Source organism: Daktulosphaira vitifoliae, unplaced genomic scaffold (genome assembly GCF_025091365.1).
Source record: "Daktulosphaira vitifoliae isolate Bord-2020 unplaced genomic scaffold, ASM2509136v1 Scaffold_3, whole genome shotgun sequence".
In the NCBI taxonomy this organism is placed as follows: domain Eukaryota; kingdom Metazoa; phylum Arthropoda; class Insecta; order Hemiptera; family Phylloxeridae; genus Daktulosphaira; species Daktulosphaira vitifoliae.
Genome location: NW_026099574.1, coordinates 28,235,163 through 28,252,507, shown reverse-complemented (window position 1 = coordinate 28,252,507; position 17,345 = coordinate 28,235,163). Strand labels below are relative to the sequence as shown.

The following is a 17,345-nucleotide window of genomic DNA, read 5'->3' as shown; positions in this document are numbered from 1 at the left end:
CTATACCATCAACAGGTCTAGAAACCACCGAAATTATTTATATGGTAGTCACTAAAACTTATTAATAGATTCGAAAAAAGCGCAAGACTATTAGGTGACGACGATTTTAACAAAAAAACAGATTCCCAAGAGTAAAAGGCGACCATTAGGTGTTGTTATATATTTTAAGTCAGTATATGAAACAGATCAAAAGACGCCGAAATGCGTTGATTTCTACCGTATAGGTGATGTTGATTCGACGGGCAAAGGTCATTAATAACGACTGTGGACCATATTATGCGAGTGTCTCCCTTGCAAGTCATCGCGTTTAACCTGCACCGAGGCGGCCAGTGCAGATCCTACGCGTTTTATTATTCCGCTTCAAATGATTTTTTTTCTTACCGGTAAACGACATTTATTTCCAAGGCTTTCACCCCCAACAGGGAAACAGACAAGACGCTAAACAATGTAACGCAGACCGGGCAAATATGTAACAGGTGACTACATTCGGTAAAAGACACCCAACAGTCGTAACTGCGGATCACGTGTCCAATACGCGTAACGGATTGAATTAATTTTTTGGATCTACAGCACTCGGAATACATGCGTGTGATTCCTGTACGATATTACATGACTATTAGTGTTTTTTAGGATAGAAAACGGCGATATGAATTGAATTATCGCGGCAATACATTTTTCGCACCTGCGAGACGAAATTCGTACGTTAAATCGCCTAGACAAACATATGGTTTAAAAATGTGATCTAAAAAATACTATGATTTATGATATACTAATAAACACGGGACATAATTTTTTTAATATATTTGTTCGTCTCGAACGAATGGAAGATAAATTATACTATTTCATTCTAACGAATTGAAAAACGGTAAAAACCAATAAATCAATAAAAAATTTTATTTAAATAACAGAAAAGCTCTACTTAAAATTTAAATGTAGTGTAACAATTACGAGGTGGCAGACTAATGTCCTCCGCTAACATTATAAATACTAAAAAAAACTCATAGGAAGAGGAGACCCTGACAGCTTTTTATTTTTAAGCATGTAAAAATTTTATTTTATTAAAAAAACTCACATTTCATTCTTTTGGGGCAATGTTGCTTCCTCCGGGTCATGTTGTCTAAGGTCTGTCCGCTTCCGGCGTGTTTTAACGGTAAACGCACAAGACGCACGTTAAACTATACAAAAACAACAATGTAGAAATATTTTCTTATAGTTAACTGACATACAAATTTATCACGGAAAATCACGTTGACTGGTCATCGTGTTTTTTTTAAATCTGCAAAATATATGCAAACGGCAAGTCAGAGTCCGCGCAAAAACAAAAAAAAATTCTAAACAGTCGCAGTGTTATGTTAAATATATTTTCCGTGTAAGAATATAACAATTAGAACGTATCGAACTGCGATCGGTTAAAATAAAAAAACAACTAGAAAATTATAAAGAAAAAAAAATAAACAGAAGCAAGTGAGTTAGACGAAACCCTCGTAGAGCACGAAAACCACGGACACGGGCACGGCCATCACTGACTGACGGGTGTCAACAACGCGACGGTGGTGGCGGCGGCGGCGGCAACAGCAGCGTCGGCACGCTCGTCGACGGCGGCGGCAACGATAACGTGTAGCGCCACCGACCGCGGCCGACCGACCACGACGGTGACGTCACCGGCGGCTCAGGCGTGGTCTGGGCGGCTGCGGTCGACGCCCACCGTGGGCTTTGCTCACATAATTCATCCCCGCCCGCTCACCGCCCAGTATCGCTCAGGATGACTTTTTTGACTGATATTACTCGTCACGCGGCTCCTGCGTGTTACCAATGCGTCACCGACGGCTAAATAACACCGATATCGTTTTAATACATTTGCGAAAATTACGTTAATGATTTATTTAAAAAAAAAAAAACGACACTAGTATCATAAGAGTGCACAGGAAGTTTTTTTTGTTTATACCAAAAGAAAAAAATTTGTCGACACCTGTTCAAGTATAATTTATTTAACTATAATAAAACACATTATTATCAACGGTGTTCTAAACGATCAAAGTCCTATGAAAAATAATAGTGATTTTTATTACATATTTTGACGACCCGGCTACTTAAAAAATATCCGGAAAATAATAATTACACGGTCGACTTGTGTTTCCATCGGTTATTTGCTTGTATTATTTCAAGTATATTACTCGGACTATTATTGGGAAATTAAGATTGGGCTACGATAACCACATACGGCGGTGGCGACGACGACATGTATTGTTTTTATATCAAAACGATTTACCGTACAACATCGACGATTTATATGTCGTACATATTCGGGTGTACCATAAATTTCACTCATTTCTTCGCATAGAGGCAATAAATAGAAGGAAAAACACTGGCCATTATTCCTACAAGGTCGTTGTAAATAAACGGGGAAACGTATACATTTAACGTAGTGCTGACGGTTAAGAACATTACAACACACAGTTCTAAATGGAAAGATTACATTAGATAATTAGACGATTAAGTATAATTAGAATTGAACGCACTCGAGTTCATGCCTATTTTGAAACGCAGGGATTTTAAAAAGGGAATAAAATGTATAGCAGTTGATTTGTAAAATGTAGTTTACTAGTGGATCTTCCAACATTAAACAAATTAATAAAAAAGACAGTTCGAGTAGCTAATTTAATATTTTTCATTTTTTAATTCTTTTGCAACTGATATGGATAGTGATAAAAATTAATACAACGCTCCTTGTTATATAAAAAACAAAAAATTTTCCTTTTATAATATAAAATGAAAAGTGAATAAAAATGTGTTAAAAAAAGTGTCACATATATGTTTAAAAATTTAGAACGGAACCATAAGGGCGACTTGAAAAACAACATTATCATGTGACTAAAAGTATTTTTCACATTGCCCTAAAAATATTTTCGTGTAATAATAAACAATTTTTTTTTTNAATTTTCCTTTTATAATATAAAATGAAAAGTGAATAAAAATGTGTTAAAAAAAGTGTCACATATATGTTTAAAAATTTAGAACAGAACCATAAGGGCGACTTGAAAAACAACATTATCACGTGACTAAAAGTATTTTTCACATTGCCCTAAAAATATTTTCGTGTAATAATAAACAATTTTTTTTTAATTTTTGGAAAAAGCTAAGATTTTTAGTTCTCTTATGGACCAAAATCATTATGAATTAAAGTAAACTAAATTAAAAACCTCAATAAAGTCCTTTAATAATTCACTCACTGATAATAACAACATTATAATGTTCCTTCAATCCTAGTTGCATGAGCAACATTGCTTCTTTTGTTTGTATGACTTAATACTTGACAGTTTTGAACGAAATACTAATTAGAAAGTACGTGTAGGGGAGATGGGAAGGAGAAAACTCGAAAAAAAAAAGATTCAAATCTCTTAACGGGTTTCAATGGAAATTGTGGCAAAATATATTTTATGCCTTATTCAAAAAATGAACAAGTGTTAAGCAATAAGAAAGAAGGAGCAATGTTGCTGATATAAATAAGAAGACCTCTATTTTAATAGGCAAACTTTTTTGAAAGGAAGGTTGGCACTTTACCTCTTTTTACAATTCAGTTTTTGTTGCAGTTCCATATTTTATGAAGCCGATATTTACGAAATATGATTCGAAAGATAAATAAATTTTTTTTAGTAAATTTTTGGCAAAAACATCATTTTCTCTAGTAGCCTACTATTGTAAAATACAATTCAGTCATCCACACACTCAAATGAGTTTTAAATAGTTTATAATTATAAAAAAGTAGAAGATTCAAGAAAATAAATTTAAGATTTAATTAACTCTAATTATAATTAGAGGTTAATTGTCCATTTTATATAATTATATAAAACGGACAATTAACCTCTTGAAAAATGGTCCAGTGGTATAAAAAAAATTATACAAGATTTATATTTTATATTAGTATTTTGTAAACAAAATACTAATATTTTTATTAAATGTGCAATATAAACAACTCTCCAGTGTTATTAAATGAATTTATTTTGAAGAAAAATTTTAAATTATGGATTTATAGTATATTGATTTATATAGCGATTCTGTTAAAACATTAACCATTTCATTTCTCTTAAAATGGTATTTATTGAATTATGTAATATAATAATTACTATTTTAATTCACCCATTTTACCTTATAAGGGTTTCAACTTAATTTATTAAATGGCTACATACATATTTAACTAGCTTAAAAATTGAAAATGATCTTATTAAGAAAATGACGGATCAATAACAACATTAAACCATCATTTAGGATGTTATTACTGTTTTAAAATATTTAGTGAAGGATGAACGCGGCAGAGCAATGCATAATGATATAAATAACTCGTATCTCATCTATTGTCTATATTTTAAAATAGTAATAACTTCAGCAAAAATGGGTAAGTTATTTCGATCAGTCATTTACATTATAAGATCATTTTTTATTTTATAATTTAGCTAACTATTTTTTATTACTAGCTTTTTTTTATTACTTCATAGATATTTAATAGAAATGTAGCCATTTACAAATTTAAGTTGACTCCTTGTCAACTTGGTAAAGGAATGAATTAATGCAATTAATAACTTTATTAATAATGTAAGTTAAATATTAAACTAAAAAATACCATACAATAATATTTTAACATAACAATTATTTATCGAGTGGCTAATACATGTTAATTGATTTATTTATTTATACAACATAAGTAGGCACTCGCCCTTTTTATAAACATTATTCATGACAACAATTAACATTACAAAAAAAAAAAGAAAAAGATATACAAATCACCAAATAATATGACTATTAGTAAATAATATCCATTAAAAATAATCCATAATAAATAAGCTTTACATAAAAAACGAAAAAAAATTAAATAAACACGAAAATTAAGAATTGTAAGTCGATCAAGGGTTGACAAAATATTATTTCTAAAACGATTACAAGAGGTATCAAAAAAATCATAATACATACAAAACTGTATTGGCTTGTGTTAGGGAAAAAGGATCCAGCTACTAAATTAGTTTTAAAATTAGGGACATAAAATAAAGATTGAGATCTAGTAAAATGAACTCAGGTAAGAAATCAAACCAAGAATAGTAGTTCAGGGCAATCAATATTACAATTTATAAGGTCGTAAATGAACATAATATCTGCTAATTTACACTTGATTTCACATGTATCAAGGTCAATTGAGTCCGCCACTAATGTAAAAAAATCCCTTGGAAATTGATAGTTTCATCTTAAAAACGAATATTTTTAAAAATGTATGTTTAACATTCTCAAGTTTCGAATTATAGATTGTGTACTTAGGAAACCAAATAGAAGAACCAAACTCTAAGTGAGAACAAACCGAAGAGCAATATACATATTTTATGCAATTTTTATTCTTAAATTGTACTATGTATCTATTTATAAAACCAAGCATTTTTAAACCTTTATGAATAGTAAAATTAACATAAAAAGTAAATATCAAATTGAAACTAAAATGATTACCTAAGTCTGAATACTGAAGGGACACTCTTTTTGAAATATGATAATTATAAATTATTTAAGTATTATTATGAACAAAAGATATAATGTGACATTCATCAAAGTAAAAAGGAAGAAAATCGAGCGTACTCCATTCAATATATTTATTTCAATTAGTCTATACAAATTTACAATCACAATAAAAGAGTGGACTTTACTACATATATTTTTATAATCAGCATATATTAAAATCTCAGTGTCATTACCAAAAATAGAAAGCAAATCATTAATAAAAATAAGTAACTAAAAAATTAAAATAAATAAAATAATAAGAAATAATATTTTGATATTAAAATTATCATGTTGTACCAAATTTTATTGAAAGTTTTTTGTCGAAATAAGACCTTAATTATATCTATACATTTTTAAAAAATTGAAAAGTATTAGTTTAGATTTAATTAGCCCTCGAATTCTGTTTACAGCTATAAGTTCATTGTTACGTAAAAATTCAAGATAATCAAAAGTTTTATATAAATTAAATTAAATTTTAATACAAGAAATTGTATTTTAATTATAATTTAATGTATGTGTTGTATGAAAAAGTTTGTTAAAGATCTAAATTTAAATTACTTTTTTTCTTTGGTATGAAAAAATATTTATTTACAAAACTAAAAAAGGTTTTGCGGATAAAAATTATTTTTATCACTGAAATTTTATTTTAGAAAAACATTTTCTGATCTATCACGTTCAAATGCTCACAGTCGAATTAATTTTAATATAAAAATCATGACTGAAATTAAAAATAATTATTTACATTATAAACAGGCATATTGAAACAAATATATTTTTATTTTCATTAACGGCATTCACATTGTTGATACACAGTTTATATTAATAATGTCCATTAAATCGCTATAATTATATACCTAAATTTAATTTGGGCCCTAATTATTTACATTATTTAATTAGTTACAAAAAGTGTAATAAAAATGAAAAATATGTTTAGCATTTAATGAATTGTGGATATTCCTAATTATTCTGTTGAAACCCATAAAACGAATATGTAATCGCGGCCTTCATGATTAATTTGAAATCTCAAACACAACGTGCCATGACGTGTCAAGTGTGTATGAGATGTAACTAATAGTCTTCCTAGGTCGATACTTATCGGTAATGGTTTATTGTAATTTTCAACGTGATACTAGTCCACCCGCGCCCTTACCTAATAATATTATGTAAAGGTCGCATAACATGTCAATGTCCAAGGACAAATTCACTATGCTCCACATTAAACATAATAGTGTACGAGTAACGATAAATGTCAACGTGACGCCACGTTGAAGACTGTTGCAGCGATCCCTCATATCTATTGTTTGGATAGATCGTTTTTTGCTCTTACATCCTGTGGATTTTTAACTGTTTTTTTTTTATAAGAAATGTAAACTCGAGCACAGGTATACCGCACCTCCGCATACCCAACGGTGTCGTAACATACTTTCAGTATTCTGATTTTGGGACTGCCTCATTGTATTAAGACTCCTTTACTTTATTTATATGCCATAGATAACATATTAATTATGCTACATTAATAATACTGCATTTAAATCAAAATTATAATAAGCAGTTGGGTTAAATGCAGAAAATAGCTAATGTGATTTCGATGTCCGACGATATTAAGTGTCAACGTGACGCGATGAAGGACACGTTTGAGCTGTCAGTAAACGGTTTTTATTTATATTATGAATTTTTTACTTTTCGGATTGTAATTTATGAGAAGATACGTTCAAGCTATCCAAGGTCAAAGATTTTCAATATAAATACACAAACACACATCCTGTTTCGATTCTGTTGATTTATTGGCCAAGTATCAAATTTAAATTTAATTGACACCATTATAATAATATAAATGTACACGAGAGAAAAGTGCTCCCACTTGAATTAATCAACTGCGACCGTAAAATGTCTAATAACGTTTTATTAAAAGAGATTATAAAAGAGCGGTCATAAAAAATAGAAACCAACTTGTGCTAGCTGACAAGTTATTTTTCAATTAACTTTATTGGAGGTCTAGGTTTTACGAGTCCAGTCTGTAAACTAGATACGTTGCAGACACTCGCAATGAATATTTTTATTCTATTTCAAAACATCTTGATTAAACGCTGAAAAAAAAATTGTCTAGGCACTTTAAAAGTTACTTTTTTTCTCTGTCTATTCTTATCTGTACTAAATTATTTTAATGGTTTTGTGATTCAATGTAATATTATTCAAAATTATTTTGTTTGCTTATGAAATTGATCTAATAAACATGAAGATTTTTAATCGAGTACTTTAAAATACAATTTTATAACCAGTAAAAAAATATGAAAAAAAACACATTTCATGATTAAACATCTAATTAATGATGTATAAAGTCGTTGATTCTGACTTGTCGAATTATTCGATTTTTTAATTATGTAGTAGATACAAAAAAATTTATTTCATCGTAACTAAGAATAAGCTATTTATAGTACTGTGATTTTTCATTTCTATGGGCCATTTTACCTAAAAACTCAACAATGAACTATTGGTTTTTTTAAAACATCCAAACTATTTTTATACTATCACATTCATGGAAACGGTTTTATTTTATAAAAATATTAGTTCAAACTAGTAAAACGTAAAATTTTAATAATACAAAAGAACATAAAAACTAGGAACATAAATATTTTACACATTTTGAAACTCTTTCAATATGCCCTAACAAAATTATCCCAAGTATTTTTTTTTATGAATGTATTTAAGCTCTTATGGATTGTTGTATAATTTAGAACACATATATCTTTTTTGCTTAAAACCATAATTTTGCAAGGTCCTATTAATATATTGACTTAATATTGTAACATATTTATGAACAAATTGACGATAATTTAAAAATTATTCTTTCAATAAATATGGGCTGTTTTTTAAAGAGAATTTATTATTGTCGTACAACAATATATCATCTTGACGATTTAGAACAATGCGTATTATTATAAATTAATATTATAAATGTTCAATATTTAACAAAGTATATTTTTATCAAGTGATTTTTATTTAGAAAAATCGTAGGTTGTTTAAAAAAAAACTGTAAATTATCAAAATTTGATATGTTATGACTAATTTTAACTACAAAGAATCAAACACGTTCGTTTTAATATTAACAATGCCTGCTTCCGCAATAAGTCACTATACAATTTGAATAATTAAAACAACTGAAATATTCATGTAAAAAAAAATATATGCTGTCTAATGCCTAAAATATCACTAATATTTAATTGCGAAGTGTTATTTTCTGTCATGCGTAAATTTGTTTATTTTAATAACATTTAAGTGTTAGGCAAGTTTATAATTTACACGTTATAATCAAATGCGCGATCGATTTAATTAAAAAATAACAATTTTGTAAAAAACAAGATTTCAAAATCCAAGGTAATCTCGTGGACAAGATGTGTTAATGAATACATCAATCAACGGCCTAGTCCTATGCAGTTCATGATATAATTATGTACACCTCAGGAAGTATTCCATTTGATTTTGCCTGTTAACAAATAATTATTCTCACAAGAAAAATAATCATTCTTTATACATAAATATTCAACACATAATCAATATTTTAATAATACTTATTAAAAACTAATAAATTAAAAGCAAAACATTCACTTTTATATGGTAACTTGTAGTAACCTTAATAATGTCCAGGGACAAATTATTGTTATATTAATGACATAAATATATACAACCAGATAATTTTTATTAACATTAATAAATATGAAACAAGTAAAATCAAAAATTAATACAAAGTTTTTGTACTGTCATATAAAATTGTCGCTGACCCGATTGAAAACAAAACTATGCCAACATAAAATTTGTAATGTGGTTTAAAGAAAATAATTATAGGACTATAATAATAAGTATTATTATACTACTATATTATAATAATATAGTAGTAGTATACTACTATTATAATAATAGATAGTTGAAATCAAATAAATGCATATAATTAACATATAAAGACAATGGTATCGCTAAATTTGCATGCTCATCAGTTAAATCAAACGCGCATTTTATTTATTTATTTTCAATATCTGCGGAAACGAATATTTTGACATTTAATATTTCCCATTACAAAAAAAATATTACCTAATGAGTAATAACATTTTGCTTGAACATATAAATACAGCTGTGTAAAATAAAATCGAACCTGTGTGTACCGCGGGTACAAATGCGGAGAAAAGACAAAAGTAATAAAAAAAAAACACATACGTGTATTTCTTTAGAATGATATCGAACAGAAACATCTCGTCCCAAAATCCTTATTACCCCGCCGCCACCACCCGACAATTCCACAATCAATTCCGTTACCCTCGGTGGTGGCGATGACTTTCTTCTCTCTCTCCGTCACCATCGTGTTTCGCCAGTCTTTTCTTCGGCCCATCTCATCATTCTCAGCACACATCCCTGTCTATCTCCCGTTGCCGTGTTATTGCCGCCGTACGCCCCCCTTACGTTTCATTTGTATTATACATGTATGTGTATGCGCGTGCAGAGTATGAGTGTACGAGAGCGGCGTTTATGGTCCTCTATCCCCGCCGGGTCCGGTTATAAATCTGTCAAAAACTGACTGAGTTACGCGGGCCTTGGGTCTCTTTCAAAATCTACATGGTGCGCTCTCTTCTTGCCACCACGACCACCGTTGCCGACAAGAATCGTCAAAAACTCACCGAATATTATAAATCAAACGGGCACCACCACCATCGCCGCCAGCCGCGCCCATCGACAGCCGCCGAAACGACGAATTCCCATTTCTGCTCGACAGAACTACACAGCCGCTCATTATAATTTACTGCAACTCTCGAGATTGTTGTATTATGTTATTATTGTATACGATCACACTATATCCTTAGCGCACATACGCGTATATATGAGAACGCATAGACACAAGATATTATTACATTCGAATGACGCCTCGAATCACACCGACCGAGAAACTATACAGATTGTATTATTATTTTTGGTCCGTTAAGATTTATTGACGAACTGTGCGGGGATACGGTGGAACGATAATTAAAAAAATAATAATAAATGATAATAACAATAATCGATAAATTTGGAAAACTAAGCGTACCACAACAATACAACTACAAGAACACAAGGGGACACTGCAAAACCATAGAAAACGTATATTTCAATGACAGGCCGGATGGTTTGGTAAAAATCATCTCGCATTCTATTCAAATGAATCATGTTAAATCGGTTATGATAATTATATTTTCGGAAAAGATTCGCCTAATTTGAACCACTAGATGGTTCACCTAGTCCTGCCAGTTGTACACAATAAATAGGGGTGGTCAAAACATCGATATATTCGTAATGGAATATTTAATATTATCAATATAAAACATTTTTTGTAAGTAGTACAAACTAGTTCTTCGTAATTTTCATTGGTAAGCCTATATTCATGTTAAACATACAAGATAGTATTTTTCTAGACCAAATTGTCATAGACGGATTACGAGATCTTACAAATTACTATATGTCAGCTTATTACTTACTAATACTCTATTGCTGTATTTAACAATAGAGATAAAATTTCAATTCAGGGGCTATTTAAATTTTTAGAAGCTAATCCCCCTAAATGTTGTCAACACATATGCATTGTAAAAATATAATAATAATTTGTATATCTAATTATGTTTTTAATATATTTAAATGTATTACTCACAGCAGTCCGAACTAAATATACGAGTTCCCTTGGAAAACTGAGGGAAAACATAGGTTTAGAATAAAAGCACTTTTCTGTTAAAAATAATTGTCACGATAAAAAAAAACTAAGACGGAATTGAGCCAATACCTTTTTCACAATTATATATTATTACCTACTTTGACTAGAAAATATTATTCATATAATCATACTGTATTTTTTTATTACTGTTTTGGAGATTATTAAATCTTTATAAAGAGAGAAAAATTTTTCCTTTCTCAGCCTCCAGTTGTAACTATGAATACTATTATATTCATTATATAATAGTTACAGCTATTATAATAGCTGTAACTATTTTATAAATTATATAAAAAAATTACAGTAGGCTGTAGTTAGTGATATAATTTCTAAAAAAATTTCCATGCAATGCTTAACTTAACATCTGTAGCACGAATACAGAAAAACATTTTATTAAATATTTTTAAGCAAATAATTAAAAACTTAATTTAAAATATTTCACAAGGCTTTTTAGATTGTGGTCATTTACTATATATTTTGTTTAAGAACATACTCTCTCAAATTACTATAAATATTAACCTTTAAATGATATGTCTTTATAAATAGCAGTTAAGGGCCATACGTTTTCACGTACATCACTGCTTTATTTATATTTTGACTGATGTCTAAATCATTTTTGATAAGTGTTCTATGAGCTAAATATAATGAAAACTTGTATTAAGAATGTGACGCAGGCAGGAAGTCTAATCTTTTGGTTGTGACAAATTTAAACAACGAATACGGTGTCAAAAAATCAAAAATAACTTTATAAAATTCAATATTTCATCAATAAGAGTCCATCTTTCAATGTGTTAACGATAATTTGATGGAATACGTATTTTGATAGATGAATCAAAGATAAGAAATGAAATGATTGTATTTTAATGCTACACAAATTCAAAATAACATAACACTATATATATAGCAGTAAGCAAACGGGTGTTATTTTAGTCAATTGCTACAATAAAAAAATTCTTTCTCTCGGCCGTCTTCTTCTGATGACTATTTTCAGTCAAAAATATTTGTATGTTTCTTTAATTTAAATTCATGATTATTATTGAAATAATTTTAAATGAATTGAACTTTTAAAATATCATTAATAAGTAGATACTTTTAAAAAATAAAGAAATATTTTATAGAACGACATCTCAATACAATATTGAACGAAAACATTAAAACTATCCTCCTCTTTTTTTTATAATCTGTTTAAATTCTTTTATAAAAATAAAATAATTCAAATAAAAAACAATTTATAGAATCTAGTAACATTACCCAAAAATATCTTTACATCAACGAGAAATATCCTGCTTATAACCCCATAAATAAAATTATAATTACACATATATCTAAACACCAAAGTTTAATGCAAAGTAATGAAGTCAACAATAAATTTTGACTACAAAGAATTTTTAAAATGACAATGTTACTATATTTATTCAGTATTACAATACCTATATATTCATATATATATATATATATATATATATTTTAATTTTGTTAAGTTAATGATTTATTAAGTAAGAATACATAGAATATTTATGAAGATTTTTGTAAACGTTTAATTAATTTGATTATTCTACATTATTAAGTTTAGTTATGTGTAGCAGATATTATTTTGAAATTGTGATATGCAACCAATATAGGGTATAATTATTCATAATCATCTAAATCTAAAGTTATAATAACCCAATAAAACTTCTTAAATTATTTAATGTTCACCATAGCGAGTATTGCTATTATAAGAATTATTCATTGTTGATACAGAAACATAGTTTTATTAAAATTATAAACGAATTACAAAAACATTTATCTATAACTTATATTTGGTTTAATATTATTACTATTGTCTTTAAATAATATGAAATCCGTTTATTTATCAAATTCTTATTTTATAATTATTTTAGCAAAGATTACCTTATTAATTTTATTGAAATTTCTGTCCTGAGGCAAACGCACCTTTACAACATCAATAGACCGTATTAAACAAAAACTATAGGGAGCAAGAAAGCGCTTGTTCTTACTGATGTCACTAACTGGGAAAACTAAGATTTCTAAAATAACACTACTTGACAACTGTAAAGAAAACGATTTATGAGTATGAACCGCAGTAACTTAACCTTATAATGTGTAGATTATTAGCAAAACATAAGTATCTCGACAGAACAACAGTTATTACTCTAATAAAAATATGTTGATAAACGTTAAAATACAAGATAAAATTATAACATAGTTTGACAGGAGATAATGAAAATCAAAAATTGTGTTTATAAACACACCATGCAAAGCATGTTACATAGCATAGCTGCTCTGATTAGTTTAATTTTCAGTGGATTACTAAGTAGTAAACGAGCAACATTACACGAAAGTCATAGTGAAATCTAACATAAAATCTTTTTTGAAAAATTTAATATAATATTTAATAGACACCTTAATTATACACCATTAAACATACAACATCACATTTGACAGTCGATAAAATGTTAAGGAGTACATGACCTGCGATGTTATCTTGAAATATAGTCCCCTCGTTACAATTAAATTCCGGAAGAAGCAGACTATTTTAATTTACAGAGTGATCAATTCATTTTTTTCAGAGTTTTTAAATTTTGTAAAGATAAAAACTATTTGGTTAAAAAAACTACAATAATATGTAGTTAAATAGTTTTATCTCTTTAATGATAATAAATCTTAACTTGTATTTTCTTAAATGGCAATCACTATTTTTAAGTTGTTAATACGACAGAAAAAAAATTACAAACACTGTTGTACTTACAATTTTTTTTATCCGATGGATCGTTCATCCGTTATAGCATTTTAATACATAAAGTGGGTATGTAACGCACATACACCAATACGAGCTGGACCTATCTGCACATACCTATTCTGTGTATTCAAATGCTTGTGACTCAATGAGTACTTACCTAAAATTATTATCAATCCATTAAAATTTTTTATAAGAAAAGTGCTAAAAAAAAAAGACTATTTTGAAATTTTGAAAAAAACTAAAAAAAATGTTTTTCTTATTACAGACATAAAAAATAAATGCTTTTAACATCGCTAGTATAATAGGTTATTTGATTAATTAAACCATCCTACATACAAAAGCTAATGAATTACAAATAATGGCTTATGACATTTTTTTATAATTCATAAAGATGTTCTCCATCGAGTGACAAAATGCTACGAGATAATTAAAAAAAAGGAAATTAATAAAATAAATTGGAATTGCTAAAAATCACATATTTTTTAAGAAATGTATTAATTTTAAGTTTATTTAACTTAACATTATTATAGTCAAATGAAAAATTATTACTTTTCTCTAAAATTATAATTATATTCAAATATAATTTTAATTAAAATACTAGAATTTAATAAAATATATCTAGTTTTTAATACTATCGATGTAATATGTCACTTAATGTCAATTTCTCATTAATAAGGAATTATTCCTCGTGTTTGTAATCGGTGTGCATCTCTACATGGAGACGGTAGGCAACGTATGCATTTGGCTGATTCTCTCATTTTCTGATACATAATTATGCGAATCTTTTCGACAGGACAGGTCATTTAATTGTATTTTGTAATAAGCGGTAAATTTGAATGTGTCTACAAGAGCCGTCAAAGTCCCGAGCATGAAATATTTTGGAAAGACAATTTATGAATTTAAAGAGCATTATCTTTTTGCTAATTAGTTAAATAAAGTGAGTTACAATTATATAAAAAATTTAATAACTTTTAATCGAATTATCATTTTATTAAAAACATTTTTTTTAATAATTATTGTTTTTTTAAACTACGTTCAAAGCATATTTTTCATTATTAATCAATAATAAGAAAAAAAATTAAATGATTGATAATTATTTTATTTTTTATTAATGATAAATAATAAACCTTTCTGGCAATATAAAGCTTAATTTCAGTAATTTTAGAGGAAAAACACTTTGATAGCCGTTTACTCACCTTGTCAGTCCATACCTGCTATCACTGGTCTTTATATGTCAATACATTCCCGTCAATATAGTATTTTGGGGTTCCTGTATCATGAGTAGGTAAAATAAAGACCACTCTACTTATAGGTACTTCTTCTTGTACATTTAATAGACTAATAAAATCTAAAAATAAAGTTTTAAAAATCAATGAGAATCAAAAATCCACTACTAAAATTATGTTTTTGTGATATTTTCTACGGAACTTAAATAAGGCATATCACACGATAATATGTCGATTCTACCAATACTAAGGGTGTGACAAGATTTAAAAACAAAAATTTATATAGAAATCAAGTCAATCAGTGAACTTGAGGAGATACATAGAATAATAATTTATTTTAACTAATTTGGATAGATATTTTATCTAGAAACATATCAATATTAGTTATATAATTAATAATAATATAATTAATAAAAGGAGTTGAATGATGAAAAAATTTATTATTATGACAAAGATCTCTAATAAATTATTTAAAAAAAAAAACCCAATAAGTACTGAATTTCAAAGATTTATACTACATTTATTTTTTCTTTACTATTTTAAAGGTAATTAAAGTTAATATATACAGGTGAACCAGGTCTAATAAACAACTCTTATAACTATAGAACCAATAATTTTATGGGAACAATTTTTTTTTTTAATAATTATTGCTATCATATGTTTATTACAATTTTTTTATTTATCACTAATAAAATTAAAAAAATATATATTTATTTTAAATTTCAAAATAGCCAATTTTTAGTTGTTACAAAAAAATTTGATAGTAAAATAACAATGTAAATAAATACCCATTGAATTCCAAGTATTTAAACAATATATATGTATATAATGAATGAAGGTAGATGAAGTTCTTACTAAAGTATATTTATAACACATATTGTTTTTAAAATTGTCAAAAAAAAATTTTTTATTTAAGTTTCTTTTTTGGTTAGTGATAAATAATAAAATATGTGATATAATCATATTCTAGAAGACAATAATTATTAAAAAAAAAAATTCAGCAAAATGATTATAGGATCAGAAGTTATAACAGTTATCAATTAGATTACTTCACTTTGTATGCAAAAGTATAATTCAAAAGCTAATAACTAATTCTATATTAACATATTATACATTTAAGATTATAAACATTTAATTTCTAAATATATAATCTATCTAAAAAAAATTGTTAGTCCTTAAAATAATTTATACTTAAAAATAAGCAACCTCTGCACCTTGTAGACTCATTAGTATATTTTTAATAAAAGATATTTCAATCAATTTTACATATTTATTTTTTAACTAATGATATTTTAAATGCACTAAAAAAAATGTTATGTTTCAATATAAAAACTGATGATTAATTACATTATTATGCAAAATACTGAATAACAAAGTGTAAATATACAGTTACAATCATAAATGTAGCATCACAAATACTAATTAAATGAAAATTTATAAAATAACAATTATTTATTCCTTATGTCATGATATTTGTTTAGGATTTTAAAACTATAGAATATGTGCAAAATATTTCAGAAAATTAACCTTTTGATCCAAAAGTAAAAACTTAATGAAAAGTCTGCTAAAACCATGTACTTTTTTTCAGTCAGTTAACATTTAATAGTATTTTACTCAATTAAAAATAATGATATTACTGAACTAATTGAGTTTAACAAATTAAATACTATTAAGCAACATAATTTCTTGTGTTTAATTTTTTGGTATAAAAGTAAGTATATAGGTTTCTTAATTAAATTATAATATAGGTAATTGCAACTCATTTTTTTTTTAAATTAATAATATAATTAAAAAAAAAAAAATTAAATCATCAATTATAAGAAAAATTAGAACCAATTATGTCAAATAATATTTATCAGTAGAAGATATTGTGAACTCACAAAAATTTTTTAATTATTTGATACATAATAGTTATTTTTTATATTACAAATATTAAAATTATTGTTCTATTTAAAAATTCTAATTCTAAAATTTAAAAATTCTATTTAAAAATCTATTTAAAATCTATTTAAAAATTCTAAAGTTCTAATTAAAAATTTAATTTAACATTCTCATTTTGATGTTAAAACCAAATTTAGCACTATATAGGAAGGTACATTTTTATAACTTAAATATT

General features: G+C 27.0%; 1 protein-coding gene across 6 annotated transcripts in view; it reads right to left on the bottom strand.

Moving 5' to 3' along the window:
- LOC126902425 (protein tiptop-like) overlaps positions 1–17,345 on the bottom strand; it is a 59,669-nt gene that overhangs the window by 40,947 nt on the left and 1,377 nt on the right. The window contains exons 2-3 of one of the 6 annotated variants that reach the window (XM_050679679.1): positions 15,200–15,351; positions 14,013–14,160 (exon numbers count right to left, since the gene is read on the bottom strand). In XM_050679679.1, the coding sequence (XP_050535636.1) occupies positions 14,013–14,040 (28 nt within the window). In that variant the 5' untranslated portion in view covers positions 14,041–14,160; positions 15,200–15,351. Of the gene's footprint in view, positions 1–1,072; positions 1,572–13,153; positions 13,313–14,012; positions 14,161–15,199; positions 15,352–17,345 lie in introns of those variants that run through there. The other 5 variants (XM_050679682.1, XM_050679677.1, XM_050679680.1 and 2 more) reach the window with 5 other exon arrangements.